A 21,447-nucleotide genomic window follows, 5' to 3' on the forward strand; every position below is an offset into this window, starting at 1 on the left:
TATTAAATCCTCAGACATGCGTCATCTGATACTCCTTTCTTGTAGTTATGTAGACTCGGCGATCATCTGGGAAAAATTAACTGGATTTGTTTTGGTGGCGTTGATGTAACGGCTGGTGCAATCTCCATTCAGCGACCTTTCCACGAGCATTCAGGATACCAAGGTTGGCAAAAAGCAGGGGGTTAATGCCGAAGCATATACCACGACAATGACAGGGTTCGAACCTGCGCGGCCGAAGCCATTAGATGCCATGAATGTGAAGATTCAAGTCTAACCCATTAACCACTCTGGCACATTGTCCAACGGACGATAAGCAGTTTGCCTGGTAAGAAAATATATATCACTGTACAATCTTGCACCGGAGCCTACCCTGAACAGTTGTGGCTTTTCTCGACAACTTGAGCAAGTCGTCACATTGGGGCGGGGCTCTATTACGACAGCGCCGTGTTTTCAGCCGATCCTACATCATTGGTCGCCTAAAGACTCGCCTTGCCACTCAACGACCATGTTCCTTTGCTTTCCTTGACGACCTTGCCTTCTCCCTTCAACTTTTCCAAAATTTGGATGACCCCTCTCTCCGCTGGTTCCCATAAATTTTCTGGATAGTCCTTGTAGATGACTTTGACAATTTCCATACTCGTCCACCCACCTTCCCTCTCCGTGGCAAGCACAGCAAGCACCTGCTGCTCGCGCTGCCTCCGGTGCTTGATATACTCATTAATTTTCCCTGGTCCGTCTTTGATCACTGGGCCATGGCCAGGGTAGGCACAGCCTTTGAACTGCTTCTCCATAGTCTCCAAACTCGTCATGTAGGTTGCGAGGTCCTCAAAGACGGCCGTACCCTGGCCCAGCACATTGTCAGCGGTGAACATGGCGTCTTCTTCTTCGAGAATGAATGCCATATGGTCGACTGTATGTCCGGGGCAGTGGAAGGCGCGCAGCGTTGCACCCTCGATTGAGAAGATCTGCCCGTCGGATATGGAGAGCCAGTCACTGTTGCCATCTGAATTGTTTTTATGTACCTTTGTGTCTGGAGAATGGACTAGAAGGTCAGGCACGCCCTGGGTGTGATCATGGTGCCAGTGGGATATGAGGACTGTGTCGATTGTGATGTTGTGTTCTGACAGGGCCTTCTTCAGCGATTCGATCCACGCTTCCTTGCCTTCGCCAGTATCTATCAGCAGCCGCTTTGCTCCTGTGCCGACAATGTATGTATTTGTGCCTTGTAAAGTGAACTGATTGTTGTTAGTCTTTCCGCGTACCCGTCGTCCAATGCTCGCCGCTTGCTCACCTTGGAAGGATTCCCTCCGAGGACCCGAATGACCCGGTCACTGAGCTGTTCGACATCAGGCAGAGGGACCTGAGGCTCAGACATCTTCGAGTATAGTCTTGTAAACCCTATAAGATTCCGTAGGCGCGGGAACATGTTCAAACCGTTGTCTACTCATCTTCGCATTCGCTACCTCGGCACGCGCTTGTCTTAGCGTGGTTCCGGAATAGATGACGAATCGTAGACTATCACCCATTCAGGACCACATAAATCAGTCGGCAAACGAAAATGCCAATCGACGACTCTGACGATGATGTCCCGTACGTCCCTCGATCTTGAAACTCGATCTGTGCTAAGCAGTGAAGACAGCTCTCAGGCGACGCTCTGTCCGCGCTGAAAGAGTTTTACGGCGAGCGTGATGCACGCCAGGAGCAGTTTGAGGCATTGAAGTCGCAAGCCGAAGATGACTTCGACGGGAAACTGTCCATGGACGCCTTCACCGAAGACTGGAATGCAAGCCAATTTTGGTATAGCGACGAGACCGCCACAGTGCTTGCAAGACAGCTGCTCGACGGCGCCACAGACGAAACGAGTATTGCGGTTGTGAGCGCACCGAGTGCGTTTATCCAGATAAAGAACCTGCTCGTGAGTTGTAAATCATAATAGCGTATGGATTTAGATGGAGCTAATAAGTCATAGGCTTCTGGGGAGTACAAGTGTCGACCGCGCATAAAGTTGCTGGAGATTGACGAGCGGTTTGCTGTGTTCAAAGAATTTGTACGCTATGATTTCGAGAAAGCGTTACAACTACCTACTGAGCTGAAAGGCTCCTTTGACCGCATCATCGTCGACCCTCCCTTCTTAAGCGACGATTGTCAGACCAAAGGTCAGTGCAAACTTATGCATTATGAGATTGGCTTTTGCTGATTACTCCTAGCCACCTTGACCGTGCGATGGCTAGCTAAAGGATGGTCATCTGAGACCGTGCGAATAATTGCTTGCACCGGAGAGCGAATGGAAAGCATCATCACAGGCAAGTTGTATGGCAAAGCTGGTGTCAAGACCACAGACCATGACATTAGACACGCGAAAGGCCTGAGCAATGAGTTTAGAACATACGCAAACTTTGAGTGCGATGCGTGGAAATGGTTGCAGCTCTTGTGAGCATGTCGGACTCGAGAATCATACGCAATAAAATGTCGGACCATGTGTTTGGTCTCCCAACATCTGAAGCCAGGTTTAGATCATTAGTCCAAGCGGTTCGTCTGATGTTGGCAGCGCAAGCCGCGGAGCTACCCCGCCCCTGCCCCTCCCCACCTTACCTAGGTACAGCTCAGGAAATGCGTAGCTCAACATAGCACCGATCCTCTACCATCACGCCACACCCAATTCGACAGTGAGAACCACAGTGAGCACCACAATGGCCGCCTGCATATTCTGCAAAATCATCAAAGGTATGGACCTATCAAAGTCGCCATATATCGCCATCTGACAGGGTTCAGGAGAGATCCCATCCTTGAAGATCTTTGAGTCGGAGAAGACATTGGCTTTTCTCGACATCGGGCCCCTGAGCAAGGGACACTCTGTAAAGCCTCCTTCCCCTGCGCAATAGCGCCTACAAAGTCTCCTCAGCTCTTACTGACGGAAACACTCTGCAGCTCATCATCCCCAAGCATCACGGCGCCAAGCTACACGACATCCCCGACGATCAGCTCTCCGAGGTGCTGTCTGTGACGAAGAAGATCGCCATTGCACAGGGCGTCGAGGACTATAACATACTGCAGAACAACGGGCGCATTGCGCACCAAGAGGTTGACCATGTCCATTTCCACTTAATCCCTAAGCCCAATAATCAGGAGGGATTGGGTATTGAGTGGCCAACGCAGAAGGCTGACCAGGGGGAATTGAAGAAGCTGTTGGAGGAGATCAAAAGCAAGATGTGAAGAGGTGCGCATGACGATGAAACACTGTGTGAACTTGAGCTTGATCTGGTGGGATGTTGTCTACATGTTTAGGGGTTGGACACGCTGAATACATCCGTTGTACTTCACACACGATGAATGCATTACTCCCCTTTGAATACAGCTTTTCTCTTCTCCCGAAATGCAGCCAGTGCCTCATCTCTATCTTTTGTCTTGACGACCAGCTCATACGCCGCATTCTCTGCCTTCTCACCCAGCGCACACCCCTCAACTGCCGCCAATGCTGCCTTGATCGCGATCGGACCCCCTTCGCAAATTGTGATGGCAAGCTGTACTGCCTCGTTCAAGACCTTCTTTCTTGCTTCGCCCTCTTTTGCTTGCTCCTCAGGCGTGATCTCCACCAGCCGATCGCATAGCCCCAGGAAATAGGCTTCTGGCGCGCCGACTCGGCGACCTGTTAGTATCATGTCGCGTGCGCGCGCAAGTCCGATGAGCGCAGGGAGCCGATAAGTACCCCCTGCGCCAGGAATAATAGCGAGGCGTGTCTCGGGTAGTGCGACGGTAGTCGTGCTACCGAAGACGCGCATATGTGTTGTGAGAGCGAGCTCGAGGCCGCCGCCGAATGCGGGTGCGGCAAGGGCGGAGATTGTAGGGATAGCGAGATTTTGAATCGAGGTCAGGGTGCTGCGAAGGGAAGTGAGGAAGTTGGCAGTACTTTCGCACTGATTAGACATACGTATAACCTCAACTATCAAGACACTCACTCTGCTTGCGTAAACGTTGCTCTCTCCTTGAGGTCTGCGCCGGCGCAAAAGCTTGTGTCAACTTCACTGGCCAAGATGAGTGCTCGTGTCGGCCCTGCCTGGCCCTCGTTGTGTATGCTAGCGATCTGCTGGTTGAGCTCGGAGAGCAATTGTTTTGAAATGGCATTGCGAGCGGCAGGTCGATTCAATGAGAGGATTCGGATGTTCCCAGAATGCGGTGCGGGATAGTTGATGACATTGATGACAGGCGAGGGTGCGTTCGAGTACGCGCAGCGCTGAACTGATCGCACGACGAACCGTGACGTCGGTCGCAACAAATAAGGCATTTTGTAGTTGTTGTTGGGCAGACAAGCAGAGAACAGAAGCTCCGTTCCTCTGGCTGGGTCTGAGAAGTAGCTCAAGGCTAGCAGCGGGCCATGAGCCGAGGTGCTATCTCAGCCTTACCGTCATTTCTACTTGCGGAATGGCAGCTTCACGCGTAGTAGTTATTAGGTACGACCTGCCAGCTGAACCGCCTCGACATCACCAAAGCTTTGACGAAGGGGCCCATGCTATATGCGCCCGGCCCGCTTGGGTCGCGAGGGTGAACACCTATCTGCACGATGGAGACTATCTGTTCCGAGCAATTGATGATGCGTGACAACAAGGTGGCAGAGTTTAGCACATGCATGAATTGGCAAGGAATAGCCCAAATGCAACTTGCGCGGCAATACCAAGAATCTCGTCCAAGGACTGGACCCTTTCCCCATGAGAAGGTTCGGCAGCAAGTTAGCGTGTCTTGGACGGGCATTTGGGCGTGTAGCTGTCGCGATTGCCTTTTCCTGATGCAGGGCAGTGGAGAAGGGTTGAAACCGCGATGTCCCTGCGTGCAGAACAAGCAACGCAAACGAGAACGACAGCTCGCCAATGTGCTGCGCGCAGAGACTGGAGGACTGGAGGCTGCTCGCAAACGCGCCCCAGGGGACATGGTGGCCGCCCGGGAGCAGTTCCGACTGGCGCTGCGCGACGCTGGACGTTGGAGATGACGGGCGGGTCTGCGGCGTGCGCACTGGCCGCGTAAACACACGAACAGTGTTGGCGCATCGGTCGCGCAAGGAGAGAGTTCGCGCGTCTAGGGACCTCTTCACTCCGCTGGCTGCCCCAGGGCCAGAACATGCCGGTGACCGCGTCGCAGGGCCTCTTCCACCCACGCGCCGCCGCCCCACGCCGTGCGCGCCTCTGTGCAAATGGCGTCTGGTCCTGCCTCCGCCGCGAAGCTCCAAACAAACACCGACGAGCCCACACCAACCGCCGCCACGCCGGCCGCCACCACGCACGACCCGATGGAGCGCAGCATAGCAGACTTCGCGGAAGTGCAGGCCTTCGATGTCGCCGATGCAGACCTGCCGCCGCTGCCGGATCCCGACGACGACAGCTTCCTGCGCCCGGACTTGCACGACGACACCGCGCCGGGCGACGCCAGCGACTTTCTGGATCGCCGCATGAAGCGCCACCTGATGGATGTTGAGTCAAGCTTCATACCGGACCTCTCTGCACCCCCCGGTGCGTCGCAGACGCGCATTGGCGCCGACGACACCTATCTATTCGGAGGCTCGCCGGGAGCCGTGCGCCCTGCGCTTCACGCCACAGGCGACGCCCAAGATGCGCTGCGAGCAGAAGACAGCGGAGATGACTCGCAGAACACAGAGTCCTCGATGCTGTCGGAGGAGGCGGCCACGCCAGCAGGTGCCTACAAGACTCCTGCAGCGCGCCGACGGCACGAGCATGCTGCAGACGATTCGCTGGGCCACGGCAATTCCATGTCTGAAGCTGCGCCATCGTCACCGTCCGCAGACGCCGCGCAGCGACGATCCAAGGGCCACGGGGACCGCAGTGACGCTCAGGCCGCGGCCGACGCCGAGCGCAAGGAACTGGACCCTTCCCAGCGTCCTGTCTCGAGCGCGTCCACTGTGAAGGCCCCGGATTTCAGCAAATTTGAGGAGACGAGCTCGCTCAGCGTTACGTCCGAACCCAGCGTGGACGGCATGGCCGTCCCGCTGCCCCTGATCACGACAACCTCGCCCCACGCTGGCAAGCGACCCAGCTTCTTACAGAACCGCCAATCGAGCCAGCGGTCGTCTATTTCCTCGTTTACGAACCGCTCCGACGCATCTGGCGATGGCGCAAGCACAGCCAGCCTCGGCGCAGACTACGCATTACAAACCGGTGGCGCAGTTCCTCGTGTGAGCTTGCCGCACAGGAGTAGTATGGGCTTGTCAAGACTGCCTAGCTTAGGCAGCATCGCATCTTCTGTGTCGGGCTATAGCGATTCGAATCCATATGACAAGCACCGGAGCATCAGTGCGAACTCGCTGAATGCTCTACTGCAATCTGAAGGTGGCCTTGGAAGGCTGGATGAGGAAGTGGCTAGTACTACGACTCCACCGGAGACACCACGAACATCTGGCGTAGGAGCGTCCACAAATCTGACTGATACCGTGGTCGCTAGGCACGTCCAGGATATACAAGTCCCTGACACAGTCGCACGAGAGTTCAGAGCCAAGCACTTACGGTCGCCCGACAAACGTAACTCAGCAACTCCGTTCACGAGAAGCAAACACAACCTTACTTTGAAAGAGCAGAACAGCAAGATCGACAAGCTCAGCAAGGAGAACTTTGACCTTAAGCTAAAGATCCACTTTCTTGATCAGGCATTGCAAAACCGGTCCGATGAAGGAGTCAAGGAGATGATATCTAAGAACGTTCAGCTCCAAACAGACCTCGCGACTGAGAAGAAGGAATCGCAAACATGGCGCAAGAAAGTACGAGAGCTGGAACGCAGACTCAAGTCCCAAGAGGAGGGACAATCTGCAACCAAAGACAGCGGCAGTGGCTCTGAAGATGAAAAGAGCGAGCACTCGTCACGACAGACCGAGTTGGAAGAGGAGATTCACTTCCTTCGCGAGCGTTTAGAATCCGCAGAGACAATCACAGAGCAGTGGCAGCACGAAGCGCTTCAGAAGGAGGCAGATAATCGGCGCATGGCAGATTACATCAAGACCATGCGCGAAAAGAGCCCATCCGGCGAGTCTGGCTTTGACGAGGCGGTCAATATCTGGAAAGAAGATCTCCACGAGGAACGGGCTCGTCGTGAAGAGCTCGAAACTCGCTGCGCGCACGCAGAGTCCGAACGTGACCGGTTACGTGAGGAATTACAGAGGACAAGAGAGCAAAATCGTCAGATCCTCCTACATTCAAACAATCATAACAGTAAGCTTCACAACAGCTCGCGGCTTATCCACCAATCCTATGCGGATCGATCGGACGCAGGTTCGGATCAGCCTCGTCCTACGTCTGGTGGTAGCAGCACGTTGGTCGATCAGTTCCACGCGAACTATGAACGGCTACAGCGAGATCTTCATGCTCAGACCTCTATGCTCACGTCTCGGAACCGAGAGAACTCGCGTTTGCGCGAAGAAAACGAGGGCCTTAGGCTCACACTTAGAAGAGGAGACGTTGGCTCTATCGCCGGGGATAGTATCCTGGAACGGTCCATCTCACGCAATCACATGAGATCTGTTTCGCGCGCTAGTGGCGGCACACGGGTAACTCAAATGAGCGATTCTGAGCGCGAAGATATTGAGAGTAAATTGGCGTCAGCACGAGATGAACTTTCTCAGCTCAAACTTCTGAACAAAGAACTTGACGACCAACTCGTTGGACATCTCGACATGCTTGAGAACGCGGAGAATAAGGTCAAAGAGTGCGAGACGGAGCTCGAGGCGCAATCTGACGACATCCAGGCGCTTGCTGCAGAGCGGAACGAAGCTTTGGAACTATTACAGGACAAAGAACAGGAGTGCGAAGAGCTTAGAGCAGAAGCCCTTGACACTGTTCAGAGACTTGAAACAGAACTTGAGCAGATGCAGCAAGAGCGTGACCGCTTTGCGACGGATCTCGAGCATTCGATCGAAGACTTCAATGCCTTGCAACAGGAGATGAAGAACGTCAGCGAAAGCCTCGTTCAACTTGAAGACGACCAGAATGCAAGCATGCGCAAAATTGAGATGCTTGAATCTGAGCTACGCGACGCGACCGAGGAGCTAGGCAGACAAGACAAGATGCTCAATGATGAGAGGGCGAAGAACGAAAAACTGGACATCCAACTGGAAAGCTGTCAAGGAGAGGTTGACTTCCTGCGAGAGGAACAAGAGGGCGATAAGATCAAGATAGGGGAGCTGGAGTCCGATCTCGAAAACGCACATATCAATATCCAGCACGAAAAAGAACGGATACGGGATCTTGACGAACGTTTCGCCGAAGAACGACAACAACGAGACGCTTTGGAGAGCCATGGTAAACAAGAAGTGGAGAAGGTCATGACTGATCTCAACGCACAATTGGCAAAACTCAAAGAAGAGAGCAGGAGGTTGCGAAAAGACCTGTCCAGTAAGGAGGTGGAAGCTAATAATTGGAGACGACAGCACGACGAGTTTGAAGGAAGTATCCGCGATGCCCTTGGTAACAGCAACGGCACCAAGCCTGGTCTGCTTAAAGTATGCGGTTTGTTATCGCTCCAACCAGATCTTTACTTACAAGTCATAGGACATCACAAGGCTGCAGCGAGATCTCGATGCTACCATTGAAGAGCTAAACTTCACGAGAAACGACCTTACTGAGAAGGAGCAATTATTGCGCAACCGTGATACTCTCCTCGAAAGCACAGGACTGCAAGTTCGTCAAAGTACAGAAGCTCTCGAGCGTGAACGCCAATTGAGGCGACAAGAGGCGGTCACATTTGAGAATGCCAAACGTGGCCATCAATCGGTGACTAGAACAATACAGCAACACGAGATGAGGGTCATCGAACTTGAGTCTCTTCGTAATCAGGATCGTCAGAAACTACACAACCTCGAGAAACAGTACAAGGAGCAGTTGCTTGAGCGAAACAATCTGCTCTACGCTCTTTGGAATCGACTGTCGACCTTATGTGGCGCCGAGTGGTGTCGAAGCCATGCCCTTATCAATGGCGAATTAACCTCTATGGAACTCATTTCCAGGAACATCAGAGGCTTCAACAACAACATGATCCTTGCAGTCAAGACGGTGGAAGGCATCATCGGGGGTTTCAGGCAAAGGATACGTAACACCGAGAAGGATCTAGTTCGTGACTACCAGACCCTCGAGCACACACTTGATGGGCGGGTCAAGCGTCTTGAGCAGCTTGAGAAAGCAGTACTGGCACAAAGACAATCTATTGGAAGACCAAGTACCGTGCGTGGTGGGATGGTCGAATTAAATTCTGCGGAACTTGCCAAGCTGCGAAACGAAAACAAAACCCTTCGAACAGAGGTGCAGACTCTACGAGCGATTGGCTCAAATACGCAAACCGGCAATGACATAGTAGTCAGCAAAAACCCGTCACGCACTGGCTCCCCTACCTCGTCCAAGCGTGCAAGTATGGCTCATACCTTGCTCCGAGCGCATTCCACATCAGTGGTGGAGCACCTCCAGCAACAACAACAGCAAACTCAAAGCGGAAGTCGGTCCCCAGGCCACCCGTACCCTGAGGCGGGGCCACTGCAGCCAAGTGAGCAGAAGTGGATACACCGACTGAAGGAGCTGGAGCGAAGGCTCAAAGCCGAACGCGAGGCCAGACTCCTGGATCGCAGTGGAGCTCGCAAAAGACTGGAACAGAAGGTGGAGGAGAACGCGGATCTCAGAGCAATGCTCGAGAGGGAGCGTGACAGACTTGCTGCAGACGGGCTCAGTGTGCAGAGAAGCATGAGTGTCGATGGTTCTGTGCGTAGCAGAGACAGGAGTGAGAGAAACAGCGTGTTGAGTAGGCAGACTACTCTGGATAGACAGCAAGAGAGGGATGAGGACATGTATTAGTTTTGTACAATTGGTTTGGTGTATGGTAGCGTCTGCTTCTTTATTACGGCAACATGTTTTAGCGATTGAGCCATAGCCGGCTCCGCCCCGCCACAGCCACAGGCTACCGATATTTCTTGAAGAGTAGTTCTGGTCGTAGTAGTGAACGCCTGAAAATCCGACGCCCTGGACCAAATTGCGGCATACGCTTCTATGGTACGTTATCGCAACGTAGTCACTCTCGAGCAATCAAGACATTCATAAGCAATGTTCACTTCTGACCTCTTCTTAACTGTGCGATAGCTCCCGGCACCACCATTAAGGTCATGCTTGCCTTGTATGTTCGTTTCCACTCGACCGCCAGCTGCTCCAAATGTATGATCGCATCCCGATGATCAAAGCCGCCGATCCTATCGAATCAATAGTATGAACTGATGTCGACAACGATTGCGTGCGACTGATGAAAGACTGGTCGTCTGTGTCGACCAAACGCACATCGAACAATGTCCCCTGCCGCAAACCGCATGCTCTCACTCGCTCTCATGCCTTTACCTGACTGCTGCGCTCCACGATCGTCAGCCGACGGCGCCTCCTTCTTCGCACTTCGACAACACGATCGCTTTGCTCATACTACGTCTGAGAAAACTCTACTCAACGAACGCTTAAATACTCTCTGGGTCATCACAGAAGCTGTTTGTGACCAAACGTCGTTTGCACCCACGATTCAGGGCGACCCTGCTATCAAGTCTCAAGATTATATTGGCGTCCAAATTACTTATTGGAAGTTAGCCCTTGGCTTCTCAGGCCCGGTAGACTACAAATTCATCATTCTCGGACGGCTGTTTACTTGCATCTTAAGAAGAATCAAGTAAGTAACAGAGTCACAAAGGTTCATTGGTCCTGGCTCATTTGATGCCAAGAGTCCGTGACCCCCCAGAGCTCGCCAGCCACTCCACTCGATCGAGAAGGCCTCTGCTTCTTCAGCGTCTTAGCACCTTGGACCTATTCAACAACTTACTTTTCAATCGGGAAAGCGTGTACCGGAGTCCGGGTGAATACTCGCCTATCAGGACAGATTTTTCTGAGGATATCCCAACAATCAAATCAAGGGAGGAAGACAGTATGCCTGCTAAGATTCCGATGGATGGACACACGGAGAATTCTCAGAAGCAGGTTTCAGCTAAGGCGAAATTTAAAGGGAAACCGATGGCCACCAATATCAAGAAGCGCAGTCTACTTGCCTCTAGCAAGTCTGAGCGTGCCTCAAAGATCCAGAAGATGGTACCTAAAGCTAACAGTGGAAAACGGGTAAATGGAAGAGGCGCAAGTATAGCTGATGCTTTCATCATCTCGGACGACGAAGATGGCTTCAGTGAATCTCCTCGAAAGGACAAGACTGTCAGTCTAACGCCGCCTCCTCAGATGCCCAAGATCGATACTTCGGACGACCCAGAAGATCCGAGTACAGCATCAGTGTTAGCGTCAACCCAAGAACACTGTCTTAAAGATGGCCTTGTTTGCACAAACCAGAATTGTTTAGAAGAGCTGAGACAGCTTCGCGAAGAACTTCGTGCATCTAATGCAAAAGTCGGCCAAGTTCTAGCACGAGCAGAGCAAGAAGCACTCGAACTACAGCGTCAGCAGAGTATTGCGAGCAACAAGTACCTGGCAAACCTAAGAGAACAGCTTGAGACTGAAAGATCTCGCACAAGCGATCTCAGTTGGGAATGTGACTATCTACGCAGAGAGCTTACGGCAGCTCAAGACTGCCTGAAGGGAGAGGCGGATCTCTTACGGCAGCGGGATAATCACGAAAGCTTGTGCAGAGACGAGCAAATAAAGAATGCGGATCTCACGCAAAGGCTTATTGAGAAAGACGAGGAGTCTGCACGCAAAGCAGTCACAGTAACCGAGGACCTGCAGCAATTGGCAAAACAAATCAGCGACTTGCAATGTGAAGTTTCATGTCTTCAGAACAACAATACTGCGCTAAAGGCGTCAAATGAATCTCAGTATCGCTCGAGCACTTCTCCAGTATATTCAAATGCCTCTGCAGTATCTGATCAAGAGCAGAAGCTCAGGAACATTCGCAAAACGTACATCACGGTTAAAAAGAAGTACGACCACCTGTGCTCAATTGCTAGAAACATTTCTACTGCTACCAGGTCGTGGAACTACTCCAATTTTGGCGAGTTTGGACAGTATCTTAAACAATTGAAGGTCGAGCTTGGAGAAACGAGCCTTGAGGAGCAGGGGGTCACGAACGGCACTCAAAGCGCCAAGGTCGGCTGAACAATGACGATTTACACATAATATGCGGCGTTGGGTAGGCATGTACAACAATTGCAAGTCTCTGGGCGTCATCAAACATACGGAGTGATTTCTGTAAGACATCATTAAATTGCGTCCCGGCCTTCCGGTATATAGCAAGTTGATGTGTAGAGCAAAAGGCGTCCCGGTGGACTGTCTGACAACCCACGTCGCGTACTCTCGAGTCTATTCTGTTGGTTTGATGAGCCAGCCAGGACCTGACATTGGAAGGCAGGAGAATCCAGTCAGCCAAGAGTCCAGGGCAGTCAGCAGCCATGCGCCTCAAGCTACAGCAATCCCTCCCAGAACGCACCGTACTTAAGACGCATAGTTGTTCTTGTTCTGTCACTAATACAAGTTAGAATCGAAGTCATCCTGGTTTTCACGTTCCGGCTCCCCGCCGCCCATACCTAGCTACCCGGTCCAATCTTCGCCTCATCTCTGCTCTCGCACTCGGCACCCGACGTTGCGGCCCGCCGGTATGCTCATAAGAATTGGTAGAGGCTTCTAGTAGAATATGGCCGCCCAGTTGTTGATCCTCGTTTTGGGTTTGAGCAGCGAGAAACGGACTAGGCGGAAGATCTGCTAGATGCTGCACCCCTTGCATCAACACAGGGTCGAGAGGTAAATCGTACGTATCATTGGCGTACTGAGAATACGGAGGTTGCTGTGAACGTTGCTGCTGAGTTTCCGACTGAAGCTGATAGCTAGGCGAATTGGCACGATCTGCCGCCTGGTCTGGCGCGTATTGTGTCATAGCTGCTGGAGATACATTTTGATCGTTCGCGGGTGGTGAGTATTGTTGATGCTGCTGTCCGTTGGTGGTAGATGATCGTGATTGGTTTGTGCGCATAGCTGACAGGCCCTTGTTCATCTCACTACACTCAGGACAATTGCGGATGACTTGGCTGACAGTTTCCTTGATGCGCACCCAGTGATAAGACTCTGCAATAGCGGCGGTGGTTTTGTTGATCCCACCATGCGACTTGTGGTGTACGTCTCGCGCAATCTCGTACTGACGCTGTGCATCTGACAATACTTCCTTGCCTTTCAACCAGAGCTTCTCTGGTTCGTGGTCCGTAGCCGGTGTCAGCTTGTAGTGGGTTGCGGCGCTTCGCAAACGACTCTTCTCGGCTCTGTCGGCACCGCTTGGATACTTTCCATTCTTCAAGTAAAAGCGTATCTTGTCGAATCGTTCTTCAGATACAAAGTCGTCCTCCTGGCCTAGGTCGCGACCGTAGATGATTGCGTCGATTAGCTCACCTGGATGTGACTTTAGGTCACCGCAGCCCTTGACACGACCGATACGTTTGAAGCCGAGGGCATCCCATATCCGACATGATGCAACATTAGTCTCATAGACAAGGTTAAAGACCGAGTATGTGTACCCGAGTTTTGGCGCCCAGTCCAAGTACGTCTCACCCATCAAGCGACCAACACCACGATTCCGTGAAGCATCAGTCACCAAAAACCCACCGTTGCAGACATGGCTTGACCGACCAGGATAGTTTGGCTTGATGTAAAAGCTCCCCAGACACTCACGCTCCCAGTCACAGCCCTGCCGCGCCATCTCATGCAGTTCTCGTCCGTCCTGAATTTCGCCAAGCAGCATGATGGCCCCAAAAACGCCGAACCAGTACGGACCAAAGTTCTCCAGCGGCAGCGGCTCGATCATGGGGTAAGTATCGCCCTTTTCTATCTCGCGGCCAAGCTGGTCGCACAAGTAGGCCAATAGTGTGAGAGGCACCTGGTTTGGCGCAGAGAAGGGGATGATAGTTGCTGTCGTGACGCGGTCGCGAAGGGTCACTTGAGATGGTGCAATGCCCACGGGCAATGGGCCTCCAGGTGCAGGCCAGGGGACATCACCAGACGTACGCATGATGACTGGGGCCGTAGGGTCGTCGAGCATCGCAGACATGGCTGCGAGTAGAGATGAGCCTGCAGTCGCTGTGAATGGTCATTAGTCTTCATATTGGGATCAGACTCCAGCAAGCTCGGAAGGATATTGCGATGTGCCGTGGAGTAGCAATGGGCACCAATGTTGCGCAACTGTCCGCGACGGTGTGTGGATATGGCACGCAATAATGCAGGAGAGGTGGAGAACTCACAGATGCGCGCCTGAATCGCTCTAGGGTACTTCGTGGGGTTCAGGCAGGATGAGAGGTACGCCTGGGTAGCGCAGTACTCAGCTGCAAGTACAGCGGGGAACTCGACTTATGATTGGGTTGTAAGCGAGCACACTAACAGCACCCTCACATCATGCTCAAGGGTTGCGCGGAGGAGGTAGAACAGCAGGTGAAATTTGCATACGTGTGAGATGTATTTGGTACAGCTCGGGAATATCGACTTATCAAATGCAGTCTCGAATTACTTCAAATCCACCGCCCAAGTTTCGAATCATGTAGCCGCCCAGGAGAAAGGAAGAATTGTAAGATTCATGAGAGTAGCTGCCGTTACAGCTTCTATGCACTCGATACATGAAGCGCAGTCTGGTTTTGATTCAGGTCACACTCGTGGGGGTGCTGCAGACAGTACTTGGGCATCAAGGGAGCCGCCTGAACACCGTTGGCAACGAGGTACTCGCGGAAGTTCAAGATTCGCTGTGTCAGCTCTGTGGTCCTCTTGTTACCATCTTGATCGCGGTTACCTGACCACACAAGCTCAGCAAGGGCTGCAGCGCGAGGCCACATCTTCTGGCTGATGACCACGTCATCGACTTGTTCAGACCAGAGCGGGGCAATGGCACCCTGAACAAGTGACTTTTGCGCGTCCGTAAGGTTGAAAGTGAAGTCGTAGTCGTATATGCGTTGCCAGGTTTTGTATGGCGCACACCATGAGCCTCCTCCAGCTCCCCAGTTGAAGTTGGGGCTTCCGTCAGTGGCGTTGGGGTTGACCATGACATTGTAGCGAGGGTCGTTGCCTACCCAGCCACCGTAGCCACAGTCGAGGTAAATGAAGTCAGATGAAGAGACGATAACCTTGTACCCAGCTGCGGTCAGATTGGATATGTGATCAAGACCGTTGTTCCAGGCCTGCAAGATGATGTCCTTAGGCACGTCACCAGTAGCAGCGACCGCAGCGGAAAGCACAACATCTTCCCACATGACGAAAGTCTTATTAGCCTGCTTGCGGAAGTTGGGAATGGCGTGATCGACCCAATACTGGTACAAATCTCCCATGGTTTTTCCAGAGTCGAAAAACTCAACTGCACGGGAGCTAAAGTTGTTGCAATTCAGGAACAGCTCGTCACCACCAATATGGAACCAGTCATCGGGAAAAATGTCAGCAACCTCCTTGTACACCTTGCCGGTGACCTCATAGGTTTTGTTATTCAAGATGTCAAGCTGACCCGGGTTCGGCTCAACAGCAGTGTGCAGTGCCCATTCGTCGTTGGACCACCAACTGTCCTGACACGTCAGAAGTTCCTGATCAATTTGGCCCCACCCAGAGCTGGCATGGCCTGGCATATCGATTTCCGGGATGACACGCACCGCGCGAGCTGCGGCATAGCCGACGATTTCCTTGAGGGTGTCTTGGGAAAACACTTCATTGCGCGAGTAGGCGTCTCCAGTCATCTCGGGGTAGGCTTTGATCTCCAAAGGCCACGATTGAGAGTCGACAATGTGCCAATGGAGGACATTGAGCTTCGACAGTGCCATGCCATCGATCTGCTCAAGAATCTTGGCTTTGGAGATGAAGTTGCGCCCACTGTCGACCATGATGCCGCGCACCGGGTAGAGAGGCGAATCCTGGATGGAGACTGGCTGTTCGATGATCAAATTACCGTCGCCATCGTTAATGATTAGTTGCTGAAGGGTGGTGAAAGCATGTAGTGCGCCATAGACAGTCTCAGCAGAGATAGCAACAGCGCTAGAACCTTCGGAAATGTCCAATGTGTACGACTCGTCAACCCCATGTTGCAGAGCGGCGTGTGTGTTGATGACAGCGACATCGACTGTGGTGAGACGGCCGGTGCAGTTGCCAGTTGGTGGAACACCATACTGCCTCTTTCTTCTTGATTTCTTGGGAGCAGTCCGTGTCGGAAATGGCTCGAATTCACGGATAGGTGCTTCGACTGCTGCAGGAATCCACTTGAGCTGGGTGATGGTTCCTGTAGCACGGTTGAAGGCTTGCCTCAGGACCTCGTGGTCCGGAGCCGATAGAGCTAATGGTCCAACTGAGAAGCACCCCGAGTCGCCCCAAGTGATGTTGGAAGGTTTGGGAAGTGGGTTGGCGGCGACAGCTTCAGCATTTGTGGTGAACAGCATCGAAGCCGTAGCCACGGAGGCCAAGAGAAATTTGCGCATAGTGTGGGTGTGATTCCGCTCTAATGTTGTGGAGATGGCGAAATGAAGCAGGTAGATAGATGGTTCAGTCTCAGGGAGGGAACAAGGAGATAAAGAGACAGACGGCTGAAAGGAGGGATCATCGGTGGATTAAGGAGCTATTTCAATCTGGGGGCGTGCAAGCGTGGTGCCGGCGGGAAGTGAATGACAGGGGGCTTCACAAGCCGCGTCGCGTCGGGTTCACTTCACAGCAGTGCTGTGTGGTGAGATAGGCCAGCGGGCTCAGCCCTGCCGCATGTATCAGCAAGAGGCTCTCGCCGCTGCAACCACACCAGTGCATGCTTACCAGTCGACGCGCGCGGCGGCGTCGAGATGTTACTTGCCCCGCGCCGACACGAAGACAACGACCACACCTGATGCTGGTTGTCCTCCTCCTGAGCCCGCCCCCGCAACCCTAATATCGTGGACCAACAGCTTTTACAGTGTACCGCATTGACATCCTGGTCGGTGCGTGCAGCTCGTCTCCACCACCCGACCGCCGATCACTCGACGCGCTAAGACAAACGGCTGTCACCCCAGGATGTGCATGTTTCGTGCAAGGTTACACGCGCGTTGTCACTGATTGTTTTGGTGCAGATTCGCTTGTGGCTGGTAATCTCATCACCTGGCATGCTACCGCTCAGCTCGTAATGTCAGCGGTGTCTAGCGTCCCCTGCGCAAAGAATGCAAACGTTGAAGAATGACAAGAATGACGCTGCATAGGGGTGAGGTCGCGTTTAGCCGTCATTACGGCCGGGGATTTTGAGCGCGTCGCTGTTAAGCGAAAGCAGGAGCTGCACCAAGGAGGAAGGCGCCGCGCGCTTGCGGAGATCAAACAATGCAACGGGCGAGATCCGAAGCCTGCAGGTTGCGCTGGATGCCTCATCGGAGTTCATGTGCCTTTGTTTACGACTCAGCAGAGACAAACGCAGCTCTCCACTGCAGAGGCTGAGTGCATTCTCGTCCAAGAAATGCACAGCCCAGGTCGCTCATGCACCCCGTCCGGCGTTGCGCCACCTCACCGTCCACTCGAAGGCTTCCCCTCGTCCTTTGGAATCTTCTGAGCCCTTCTCAGGTCCACGATGATAATCCATGATGCGCCTTTACTTGCCTCGATGAGTCTGCTTGAACTACAATGTTTCAACTAAACTTTGGCGCGAAATGGCAAAGCATGTGTTCGGACCGTGAGCGCAGCCTGGTAAGGATGCTGTCCAGGATCTAGGAATAGACACAGTGTAGCAAACCTTAAAGGTCGATAACGCAGGAACACAATCTCACAGGAACAGCTTGCATGTACCTAAGTAATTTACGTCGCTCGTATCAAGACTTCCCACTTGTACCGCTGATCATCGGCCCATCAGCTGGAGGCGCAGCATGTGTAGTGCCATCAGTTGCATTTCCCGCGCGTTTCCCGTGCTTGATCTCCGACCAGTCTGGCGCAGGCACACTCAGCAGCTTACAGATGTCTCGCCGCCTCATTCTGAAGTCATCGTAGAGATGCTTCCAGATTCTTCTCTCTGCACAACTTCCCGTGTGGCTTCCACCGCAGTCAGGCTGCATCTCCTCGACACCCTCAGTAGGCCACATGATCCACGGCTTTGGTAAAGGCCAATCGCTGAAATGGACCAACTTTGCCTCGTTATAGACCTTCTCAGCGTCCCACGGCTCAAAGCTACTTCCAAGGTATGCACTGTGGTCGTGGCTCCTGAACTCGCCTGTCAACAGGGCGTATGGCCGGTGGGGAAGCACCATAGCACTGTCCTCAAAACGCTCGTTGACGAGCTCCATATCGAATCTGTGCACGCTGACAAGCTCCTTATCGCCGCCACTTCCCATTGCCTTCTTGAATCTCTCGAACTCGTCTAGGTCAGGCTTAATGACCATGAGCATCGACGTAAGCGGCCACGGCCGACTGTCGGCCCAGTATGCGCGGGGCATGGCTATGGGCGTCGGGGGAAGGAGGAAGAGCTCGTCGAGGGGCTTCAGAAGCGTGATGTCCGAGTCGACTGCAATGACGCGGTCGTAGTACGCGAGCGAGAATGCCATGAACTTGGTGACCGACTTATCCCAGGTCCCTGTCCATTCATCTGCAAGGCCGTCAGCACCCTGTCCATTCTCCACCAGGCCTTACATACCTTTGGTGCGACCCGCGACAGTGAGAAGCTTGACGGGGTGCAACTTGACTTTGTATCTGTCGCGCGCTAGGACAAGCAGCTGGCTGTCGCGGTCTTTGGAGCTCGTCACCTCCGTGTCCCAGGACTCGGGGTAGAACAGCACGCGGTCGGCCTTGCTCCCGAGCCGGGCGAGCGCTTCGAAGAGAAGCAGAGCATGGCAGAGCGTTGCGCTGTCGGTCGCATAGAGACTGTACGCGTAGTTGGACCAATTGGTCACGCCCTTCGCGGATGCTCGACTGCGCGAAGGGAACAGGCACCAGCAGACGAAGAGCAAGCCACAAAGGTAAAAGGCGTACCGGCGGCGGAAGCGGAAGGAATGCGAATCGCTGTCCCTCGTGTACCGCGGAAGTTCGTCAGATCGCCGTCGACGCATTGTGTGAGCGCGCAGCACGCATTTTGTCGACTTGGGTCCGCGTTTGAGAGTTCGGGCTTTGCACGGCCGTGTCGGCGAATGATAAAAAGCCGCCTGCTCCTGGCTGTCTCAGCGCCCCAACCATGGCATACCTCTGTCGCACAAAGTGCTGCAACCGCAGCATGCAGACGTGAAAGGTCGTATTTGTGCTTCTCTACATACATAGGTAGGCGCTAAGAGCTCCTGATGAACGACAGCCCGTAATATCCTACATCGTCCCACGCGCCAACTTGAGTCCTGACCACTCATCCCGGCACAGGCACGATCCACTCGCACTTCGGAGGAGTGAGCGGTATATCCTCGTCGTCATTGAACCGACCCATCTGTCCCACGCGTTTATAAATCTCTTCTAGGAGCTTGCCTGCCTCTCCATCGTATTCCGTTGCATTCCCTTCTTTGTACCTGTCCTTGGGATCGATTGGGCCAGCTGCTTGGGCGGCCGATGGCTGTACTTGTGGCGCTGCAGCTGGCTGGCCTGAACCACCAAAGGGTGACGAGCTGTTCGCAGGCACGGGTGCTGACTGTGCTGTTTGACCGAATGGGTTCAGAGCTTGTGTTGTTGCAGTCTGATGCGGCCCGCCGAGGCTAGGAGCCCCAAAAGCAGGTGCGCTTGGCTTCCCAAACGCAGAAGCCGATGGAGCGGCAGTACCCCCGAATGGATTTGGTGGGGCTACATTTGCTTGGGGTTGTGTCTGGCCACCAAAAGGATTAGGCTGCTGCCCTGCCTGTGCCGTCTGGCCAAACGGAGACTGGGAATTTTGCGCAGCCTGTTGACCAAATGGTGAGCTGTTAGCTTGAGGTTGTTGCCCGAACGGCGAAGGGCCTGATCCTGCCTGTGCTGCCTGTCCAAACGAGCTCTGCCCAAAGGCAGTATTGCCAAAGGCGGGTGACTGCTGTGATTGCCCCAAAGCGTTTGCCTGGCCAAAGGCTGACCCTTGAGCTGGCGTAGAGGCTTGTCCAAATGTAGCTGCTCCGCCAGGGGCAGATGACTGCCCGAACGCGGGCTTGTTGGCATTGGAGGCAGCCTGCCCAAATGGCGACTGTTGTGCTGGGCCACTGGGTTGTCCAAAAGCACTCGCAGTACCTGGCATGGACGTCTGACCAAAGCCTGAGGCACCGAAAGCAGGTTTGCCAAACCCGCTCACTGCTCCTGATGCCGATGATTGACCGAACGGCGATGGCTTTTGACCCATCGTCGAAGATGCACCGAAAGCGGAAGTGGTCTGCCCGGGGTTCGATGCCTGGCCAAAGGCCGATGTCTGGGCAGGATTAGAAGGTTGACCGAAGGCAGGTTGGCCAAATCCGGGCCTCGAAGGCTGGCCAAATGCTGTTCCCTGTGAGGTTGCTGCCGAGGAAAACGGATTGCTGGGGGTCTGAGCAAAGGGAATCGAGCTTGATGCTGCTTGTTCAGTGCTGCCCCGGACCATGTCCAGTCTGTTCGGATGTTCGTTGGCGCCTGCTTCTATGTACCGGACAGCACCCTCGATGTCATCAACTATTGCCTTGACTTGCTGCTGCATCTTGGCGTGTAAATCACTCTCTTCTTGTTGCTATGCTCGATCAGCGGGGACTTTTCGCAGATCAGGAGGGACTTACGGCGACATTTTCATTGCCTGTGGCTCGTTGAATGTAATAGCGCAGGCGAAGCTCTTCAGGACTGATCTCTACGAGACCTTCAATGAGCTGTCGCGGAGCATCACGACCGGGACCGTAGCAGGATAGTGGGTAGATGGGACGCTGTCCAGACAGATCTGCTCTGATGTCTGCGATGTCTAAATTGTAGGGGAGCGACTTGCTGTCACGGCCGGCGGTGTATGTCAGCAGTGTACATACTATCGCGAGCCGTCCAGGCGACTCAAACACGAGCCAGATCGGCGACGGAAGCACTCACCTCCAAAGGCTCCTCCAGCATTCTGGCCGGGACGGTAACTGTCGCCGCTGCCGAAAGCACCGAAGCGATTGTTGTTGGGGCGGCCGCCGAAGCCGCCGCCGGCACTCCGACCGCCATCTCGCTGGCTGCCTGGATGTTCGAATTTGCAGTTGTCTGGAGTGTGTTAGACACGTGACGGGCGATGGTCTGGCCGCCTACCTCCAAAACGGCAATTGCCCTGCGAGTAGAACTTGCAGACTGTCATGCCGGCACGCAGTCAGAGCAGGCACAGTGGATGGCAGACAGGCGGGGGTCGTGGCGGTGCAGCGTGGCTGGCAGCCAGTCAGTCAGTCAGTCCGTCTGTCGTCTTGTCGTCTGTCGTCTGTCAGATGCACTTAGGGTGAGGGAGAGGTGCAGACGCGCCGCGCTAGCATGGCGCCGGATGGTGCTGCAGATAGCCAATCAGACGGCGACGGGCCCGCCAGCCCTGCTACGTGCAGCTCAAATGTTTGTTGCGGCTGGGCCAGCACAACACACGCAGGCTCCC

The 21,447-nt window shown here is 53.8% G+C and overlaps 10 protein-coding genes and 1 non-coding gene across 11 annotated transcripts; 4 read left to right on the plus strand and 7 right to left on the minus strand.

Moving 5' to 3' along the window:
• Positions 1–203: 203 nt before the first annotated feature.
• C7974DRAFT_t54 lies at positions 204–300 on the minus strand. The gene has a single exon. It is a non-coding gene; the product is annotated as a tRNA-Ser (tRNA).
• Positions 301–476: 176 nt separating this feature from the next.
• On the minus strand, positions 477–1,375 carry C7974DRAFT_411137 (beta-lactamase-like protein; the record flags this gene model as incomplete). The annotated part of the gene is made up of 2 exons (XM_046143531.1): positions 477–1,235; positions 1,292–1,375. 2 exons carry the CDS (start codon positions 1,373–1,375, stop codon positions 477–479), a joined length of 843 nt encoding a protein of 280 aa, XP_045998886.1.
• Positions 1,376–1,558: 183 nt separating this feature from the next.
• On the plus strand, positions 1,559–2,434 carry C7974DRAFT_411138 (putative N6-adenine methyltransferase-domain-containing protein; the record flags this gene model as incomplete). Its single annotated transcript, XM_046143532.1, has 4 exons — positions 1,559–1,590; positions 1,636–1,915; positions 1,970–2,156; positions 2,208–2,434. 4 exons carry the CDS (start codon positions 1,559–1,561, stop codon positions 2,432–2,434), a joined length of 726 nt encoding a protein of 241 aa, XP_045998887.1.
• Positions 2,435–2,562: 128 nt separating this feature from the next.
• Positions 2,563–3,274, plus strand: C7974DRAFT_145667 (HIT-like domain-containing protein). Its single transcript, XM_046135685.1, has 3 exons — positions 2,563–2,724; positions 2,773–2,855; positions 2,929–3,274. Exons 1-3 carry the CDS (start codon positions 2,691–2,693, stop codon positions 3,211–3,213), a joined length of 402 nt encoding a protein of 133 aa, XP_045998888.1. The 5' UTR covers positions 2,563–2,690; the 3' UTR covers positions 3,214–3,274.
• Positions 3,275–3,335: 61 nt separating this feature from the next.
• On the minus strand, positions 3,336–4,282 carry C7974DRAFT_307461 (ClpP/crotonase-like domain-containing protein; the record flags this gene model as incomplete). Its single annotated transcript, XM_046138131.1, has 2 exons — positions 3,336–3,906; positions 3,957–4,282. The coding sequence occupies 2 exons, from the start codon at positions 4,280–4,282 to the stop codon at positions 3,336–3,338; spliced, it is 897 nt and encodes a 298-aa protein (XP_045998889.1).
• Positions 4,283–5,070: 788 nt separating this feature from the next.
• On the plus strand, positions 5,071–10,075 carry C7974DRAFT_462129 (uncharacterized protein). The gene is made up of 2 exons (XM_046146189.1): positions 5,071–8,491; positions 8,541–10,075. Exons 1-2 carry the CDS (start codon positions 5,183–5,185, stop codon positions 9,828–9,830), a joined length of 4,599 nt encoding a protein of 1,532 aa, XP_045998890.1. The 5' UTR covers positions 5,071–5,182; the 3' UTR covers positions 9,831–10,075.
• Positions 10,076–10,931: 856 nt separating this feature from the next.
• Positions 10,932–12,101, plus strand: C7974DRAFT_450665 (uncharacterized protein; the record flags this gene model as incomplete). The annotated part of the gene is made up of 1 exon (XM_046145750.1): positions 10,932–12,101. The coding sequence occupies one exon, from the start codon at positions 10,932–10,934 to the stop codon at positions 12,099–12,101; it is 1,170 nt and encodes a 389-aa protein (XP_045998891.1).
• Positions 12,102–12,130: 29 nt separating this feature from the next.
• C7974DRAFT_389962 (uncharacterized protein) lies at positions 12,131–14,229 on the minus strand. The gene has a single exon (XM_046141426.1). The coding sequence runs from the start codon at positions 14,035–14,037 to the stop codon at positions 12,502–12,504; it is 1,536 nt and encodes a 511-aa protein (XP_045998892.1). The 5' UTR covers positions 14,038–14,229; the 3' UTR covers positions 12,131–12,501.
• A 160-nt stretch (positions 14,230–14,389) lies between these two features.
• On the minus strand, positions 14,390–16,784 carry C7974DRAFT_146117 (beta-hexosaminidase precursor). The gene is made up of 2 exons (XM_046135686.1): positions 16,752–16,784; positions 14,390–16,693 (listed from the first exon to the last, which is right to left on the minus strand). The coding sequence occupies exon 2, from the start codon at positions 16,424–16,426 to the stop codon at positions 14,582–14,584; it is 1,845 nt and encodes a 614-aa protein (XP_045998893.1). The 5' UTR covers positions 16,427–16,693; positions 16,752–16,784; the 3' UTR covers positions 14,390–14,581.
• A 922-nt stretch (positions 16,785–17,706) lies between these two features.
• C7974DRAFT_389968 (nucleotide-diphospho-sugar transferase) lies at positions 17,707–19,121 on the minus strand. The gene is made up of 2 exons (XM_046141427.1): positions 18,580–19,121; positions 17,707–18,531 (listed from the first exon to the last, which is right to left on the minus strand). The coding sequence occupies exons 1-2, from the start codon at positions 18,989–18,991 to the stop codon at positions 17,765–17,767; spliced, it is 1,179 nt and encodes a 392-aa protein (XP_045998894.1). The 5' UTR covers positions 18,992–19,121; the 3' UTR covers positions 17,707–17,764.
• Positions 19,122–19,153: 32 nt separating this feature from the next.
• C7974DRAFT_389971 (uncharacterized protein) lies at positions 19,154–21,289 on the minus strand. The gene is made up of 4 exons (XM_046141428.1): positions 21,120–21,289; positions 20,923–21,074; positions 20,627–20,836; positions 19,154–20,580 (listed from the first exon to the last, which is right to left on the minus strand). The coding sequence occupies exons 1-4, from the start codon at positions 21,163–21,165 to the stop codon at positions 19,276–19,278; spliced, it is 1,713 nt and encodes a 570-aa protein (XP_045998895.1). The 5' UTR covers positions 21,166–21,289; the 3' UTR covers positions 19,154–19,275.
• Between the last annotated feature and the right edge of the window lie 158 nt (positions 21,290–21,447).

Source organism: Boeremia exigua (assembly GCF_020726555.1).
Source record: "Boeremia exigua strain MPI-SDFR-AT-0100 chromosome Unknown C7974scaffold_4, whole genome shotgun sequence".
Classification (NCBI taxonomy): Eukaryota; Fungi; Ascomycota; class Dothideomycetes; order Pleosporales; family Didymellaceae; genus Boeremia; species Boeremia exigua.